We start from the raw sequence: 6,184 nt of genomic DNA on the forward strand, positions 1-6,184 counted from the left end.
CGTAGCGGTTCGTCCGAGGCCCTGGCCGGCTCCGGAACCGGGGGTCGGAAGCCCACGGGGATCCTTAGCATGTGACGGGCTGGGCTGAAAAGGTATTCTGCTCCGGTCCGTGCTCTCGCGGAACACTGTGCCGGGAGCGTGTGCGTGCGCTGGGCCAGTTCGGGGACTGTCACTGCTGAGAACTGGGCTTTTCTTCGGATCGGAGGTGGCGACTCTTATACGTTTTGGGCTCGCTGTTTTTGTCTGGCGATATAATTTGCCAGCCAGCGTGCACTTGGGCACAGCCATCCCTTAACCACGAAGGAAGGTTGTGCCTGGTGTTCTGGGTGACGCTTTTGCAGCCTTCCCCACTTTCCCTCCGGCGTGGGATCTGACTTGGGGCTCGGAGCCGGATACCCTCTGCTTGCACCGCACTGGCTTAGGCGGTTCTCAGCGAGGAGCGGTGGTCAGTGCGGGAGGGCCGGGGCGCTGTTCCTGAACAGCCCTGAGACGCTCCAGGACTAAGCCCAGCAGGCTGTGAGTGTGTTTCTCTGCTTGTGCAAGGAGGTGGACAGCGTAGAAGTGCAGGGGATCTAGTTGTGCAAACGAGGGGACTGCAAGATGTTAAGTTCTAAGAGCTAGGCGAGGGAAATGCGTTAACACAGGAACGTTCTGCTTTATTCCTTCAGCTGGTGTGTTTTGGCTCACAGCGATAGTGGATAATAGACTTTTTTTTCCCCCTTTTCTTTTCTGATTTGGGTCGAATCTGTAGACACTGGAAGGAATTTGTGTGAGAAGTTCCTAGTTTGCTGTTGACTGCGAATGGAAACGTTTATGTTGGGTGGTTTGTTTTATGAAGAGTTACGTTATAAATGAGAAATAATTTACTGTGCGTATGGAAACACAAATGCTTGTTTTTAATCAGGATATTAGTGTACTTATTTTACTACAAGAAGCACATTGATTCAGACTTGGCACTGCTTTTGAAAATCAAGGTCTGTCATGTAAATACGGATTTTTAAATTAGAGGAAATTTAGATCACTGAAATGGCCAGGATTTCCCCACACCGCTTGAAAGGCCTAAACTTTATCTGTGCATAAAAGTTATCTTGTTATATGAGTGAGCCGTTATTTAAGCTTTTTAAAAAAAATCCTGTCATGATTTCAGATGTGAATACTCTGTTATAAACATTCACAGAGCTGTCCACTGAGTTTTGTATCATTGCGTGACTATAAAACACCAAGAACTATTGTATTTCTCACGCATTCATTTTTGTATCTCAGAAATGAATAATGGGCCAACTTTAAAATCTCAATTTCTGCCAAAAAAAAAAATCTCTCATATTTTGAGATTCCATTTTAGTTTGGAATTTCCTACGTTTTATTTGAAAATGCCCTGAGTAAGTTTTTTTTCTTCATTAATTTTATGCTTGTAACAGCACCAAAACCATTCTTAATTTTTCTGTAAGTAGACATTTTCCTTTATGGAAACCACCAGTGAAGTGATAATGAGCAATTTTTAGAGAGTTATTTCAGTGCTCAAACTCAGTATTCCTTATGATGGCATCACCATTTTAATTACTTGGTCGATTCACAAGTCATCACTTCTTTTTGATTCTGCTTCTTAAAAGTTGGGGAGAATGTCTAAGTCTTATGGCATGGGGACTCTTGCTTCCATTCTTCTCTGATGTGGCCCCCTGCCTCTCCCGGAATTGGGCTCTGGCCAGGACCCCAGCATCACTGTAATCCACTGATGAAGGAGGTCATTACCAGGTGCTTTAGGCAATGTGTGATTGGACAGGATTCACCCTCCCCTCCAAAAAAATAAACCTGTTTCCTGTCATTTATTTTCTGTTTTTTTTTTTTTTTTCATCTTTGATTTCCTTTTAGGATTTCAGATGCATGCCAGGTTTCCACTGATTGCCAGAATTCGAGATCACTACACATGGATCCCCAAAACCAACATGGCAGTGGCAGTTCGTTAGTGGTGATCCAGCAGCCGTCCGTGGAGAGCCGGCAGAGACCAGACTATGAGAGAGAGCTTCAGCCTGCTGCTATTTTGTCCTTAGACCAGATCAAGGCCATCAGAGGCAGCAATGAGTACACTGAAGGGCCTTCCGTGGTGAAGAGACCTGCCCCTCGGACAGCGCCAAGGCAAGACAAGCATGAAAGGACTCATGAAATCATACCAATCAATGTGAATAACAACTACGAGCATAGACCTACAAGCCACCTGGGACATGCGGGACTCCCCAGTAATGCCAGGGGCCCCATTTTGAGCAGATCAACCAGCACTGGAAGTGCAGCCAGCTCTGGGAGCAACAGCAGTGCCTCTTCAGAGCAAGGACTGTTAGGAAGGTCCCCACCCACCAGACCAGTCCCTGGGCACAGGTCCGAAAGGGCCATCCGGACCCAGCCCAAGCAACTGATTGTGGATGACTTGAAGGGTTCCTTGAAACAGGACCTGACACAGCACAAGTTCATCTGTGAACGGTGTGGGAAGTGCAAGTGTGGAGAATGCACAGCTCCCAGGACCCTGCCATCCTGCTTGGCCTGTAACCGGCAGTGCCTCTGCTCTGCGGAGAGCATGGTGGAATACGGAACGTGCATGTGCTTGGTCAAGGGCATCTTCTATCACTGCTCTAATGACGACGAAGGAGATTCTTACTCGGATAATCCTTGCTCCTGTTCACAGTCACACTGCTGCTCTAGATACCTGTGTATGGGAGCCATGTCTCTGTTCTTGCCTTGCCTGCTCTGTTATCCTCCTGCCAAGGGATGCCTGAAGCTGTGCAGGGGGTGTTATGACTGGATCCATCGGCCAGGGTGCAGATGTAAGAACTCCAACACTGTCTATTGTAAGCTGGAGAGCTGCCCCTCCCGGGGTCAGGGTAAACCATCATGATTTTTGGAGGTGGGTTGCACCTCCTGATCTTCTAGCTTTCAAGTTGTGGCTGTTAAAAAAAGATCTATTCGATACTGGTTTTCTTTCCTTTAGAATTTCCCCCCCGTTGTTGTCCACCTTCTCTATCCCTGTTGCCAAGGTTGACTCATGGATTGTACTCTTCTCTCACGGATGGTCTTCAGTAGGAGTGGACTGTGAAACTGCACCTGGCTCCCACTAACGGCCAGAGCCTCTGCCATCCGCTTGAGAGGGTAGTGACAGCCAGAGGGCGTTTGTGTAGCCTTGTTCAGCAAGCAGCGTCCCTAGGTTGTCCACCTGAGCAGGCGCACACGTTCAGGCGCCAGTGATATAGCGTGGTTTTTGACTGGGTATTGTGGGAGCAGGGAATTGCTTAAATAAGCTATATATTCAGTCTGTCTCCAGTTAGGCCTCTCTTCCTAGCCTCGGACCCTTACATAGCATGGAGGATTTATTTTTGTTATAACATAAAATGTTTCTTTTAACCACTACCCTCTCCTTGGCCCTGGAAATTCTGTCCCCTCGGTTCTGACATTATTCTTATTCTGAAGATGCCAAGTGGGTTTTTTTTTTTTTTTTTTGGTTCGTTGTTTTTGTTTTGTTCTGTTTTGTTTCCCCTTTCTGTATAATTTTATTCACTTTACAATGTAAATCTTCACATTGGAGATATATTGGTCGTATCTTGCTTATCTTTATTCTAGTTTTCATGTGTGTGGAGGACTCAGCTACCTTCCTTCCACACCCCACGCTTGCCACCAAATGTTTGTTGTCACCGAGGGCACTTGGGTAACTGAAGTTGGTATTTAGGGCTGATCCGTCTGTAGGTGTCACAGAACTATGCTGCCTAAAGTGATCTTGGCTCCGTAAAGGTCCTTTTGGCCCTGGTTAGTTAACAGCCGAGTAATTCTAATCTTTTCTCTGTTTCCATTGCCTTAACCACAAATTGTGGTGCTTTTTGTATATTTTATGTATAAATCACAAAGTTGAATTCTGACTATTTTTAAAAGTCTGTTAAACTTTTTTATTGTAAAGAATATTTATTATGCGAATCTATTATTTTATGATATTTATTGCAAGACTGTTGAAATGTACTCATGTCTGAATATAACAAAATATCAATACTTAACGGAAAATAAGGTGACACGAAGAAAGTACATATGTTAACTATAATGCAGAAAATATATTAATTCCTGAAACTGTCTCTTGATTTCTTCATTTATTAGCCTATACTATTATGGTGAATTTTGTTACTCACTTTCACTCTTGCTTCATACACACCCACTTCTTTCTCTTGAGAGACTGAATCTAAACACAGGCAAGCTCAATTTATGAACTAGATATTTCCTGGAAAGTATGTTCATTGAAATTTTGTTATCCAAATTGTTTCAACAAATGCCCAGGTGAATTGCTTTATGCAGTGAAAATCGTGTATTAATACCAACAGTTCTACTTCGACCACTCTGTAAGCATGCAGGGTTGTGTCTATCATTGTTTGTTGAAATGATGGGGCCTATGTTTAATTTTTTTAAGATGTTTATCTTAACTCTTCTTGGGTTAATAGGAAATTAAGTCAGTAAGACTGAAAGGCATTCTGCAAACGTGGTGAGAGTCTCTGGTACTGTCATTTTAATACAAGCTCATGGAAGTTGGAATAGTTGGCATTATCAGACAGATTTTTAAAACATCCCTTTTGTTTTTTTTACCTTTTCATTTCCTTTAGTAAGTCGTTAATGTGACCTGGTCAAATTATACTTCTTCATATCCTGTGATTAAGAAATATGAGGGCATAAAATTTCATAGAGGAAAAGTAAATATTTTCAAATATAATGTTTTAGTCTGGCAAAATCACTACCTAATTAGAATCTTTGGGGCTGATAAACTAGTGGATCATGTGAGTTCTCAGACAAAAGAATCCTGGATAAAATTTTGTGCATGTGAATCCTCAGGCTTGTTCCCTATGACTAGCAATGACGTCAATAAGTATTTGCATTTGACAATAATTATTTGCATTTGAGAACAAGATGTTGATATAATTAGATTATGAGTTATCAAACTCTTATTCCAGCTTTTCGTTTTGGTTGTCACACACACATGGCTTGGATGTTCACTCAGGAGTATTTGTTCTTCCTAAATGGGCTTTGACTGTTTTGTGTAGACAAGGTGTAATTGGTAGAAACCTGTTTAATTCTTTCCCCAGGAACCACTAAACCTATTGGCAACCTGACATTTGATTGTCTCTATTCTCTGAAAGCAGGAGGATTAAAAAAAAAAAAAAAAAGATTATTTGTGTTTTGGAGGCTATTTCATAATCTGTAGTATTTAAAATGTGAACATTGGTGTTTTCCTCTCATACTTAAGTTAGATAATGCTAACACCGGCCCTCTAATATTTAGAAGATGTCATTGAAATGTGGCCCCTTCATGAAGCATATAAACATAAACTTTCTCAAAATACTGTGTAGGTTTTTTTTTTTTTTCTGTTTTTACAGATCATTGGTATAATTAGGAATTGGTGTAAGACCTGTCAGTAGCTGTAATAACCAGACTAAGAAGCAGTAGCTTTTGAAAGACATTTATAGCTTTTATGGAATGAGGTATGCTGTGGAGTTTTAACTTTGTGCCATATGCAGAATTCATTAAAAGTGTAATAGTAAAGTGGTCTGCTACTCCGAGGGCTCCTATGTCCTCTGGCATAATGTCAGGTCTGTTTTTGGAGGTAGCAATAGGTGAGAGGTTCTCATTTCTCACAGAAGCCCATCAGTGTGGAAAAACACAAACACTTGGATTCAGAATACCCTCCTTTGTAATATATTTCACCCAGGGAGAAATATATCAGGGTGTGTCCCGTTAGAACTTGGGACTAGAGGTTTGAACTTAATTTAAAAGCTGTCATTTCAAAGTGCTGTGACTTTGAAAGAGTCCCCCCAAATTTCTTACAATGGCACCTGCCATTTATTTAATTCTGCTGAATGAAACAATAGCATCCCAAATAGATGGACTAACCTTTTGTTCCCATTTGTTGAGTCCTTGTCCCCAACTGGTACAGCTCAACAGATGTCTTTGTTAAATGCTTCCTTTCTGGGATATTTTCTGATGGCCAATTTTTCCATTTCAGTGAATTCTGATTTAGATCATTATGAATAAAACCAATAGAGGGTTTCTATAATTGAGTAGTTTCTGGTTACCAGAGTTTATAAAATATATCCTAGAGAAAAATGGCCCATGAAAATTAGATGTAGATGTTTCCTTTTGTGAAGATCTAAGATAAATCTTTAGATATAGT

General features: G+C 41.8%; 1 protein-coding gene across 4 annotated transcripts in view; it reads left to right on the forward strand.

The window, feature by feature from the left end:
• Positions 1–3,718, forward strand: part of SPRY1 (sprouty RTK signaling antagonist 1) — a 6,331-nt gene extending 2,613 nt beyond the window's left edge. For 2 of the 4 annotated variants that reach the window (XM_006153137.3, XM_006153136.3), the window contains exon 2: positions 1,870–3,718. In XM_006153137.3, coding sequence (XP_006153199.1) covers positions 1,925–2,884 — 960 coding nt within the window. In that variant the 5' untranslated portion in view covers positions 1,870–1,924 and the 3' untranslated portion in view covers positions 2,885–3,718. The other 2 variants (XM_006153135.3, XM_027773682.1) reach the window with 2 other exon arrangements.
• Positions 3,719–6,184: the final 2,466 nt, after the last annotated feature.

This window comes from Tupaia chinensis, unplaced genomic scaffold, assembly GCF_000334495.1.
Source record: "Tupaia chinensis unplaced genomic scaffold, TupChi_1.0 Scaffold000362_1, whole genome shotgun sequence".
Classification (NCBI taxonomy): domain Eukaryota; kingdom Metazoa; phylum Chordata; class Mammalia; order Scandentia; family Tupaiidae; genus Tupaia; species Tupaia belangeri.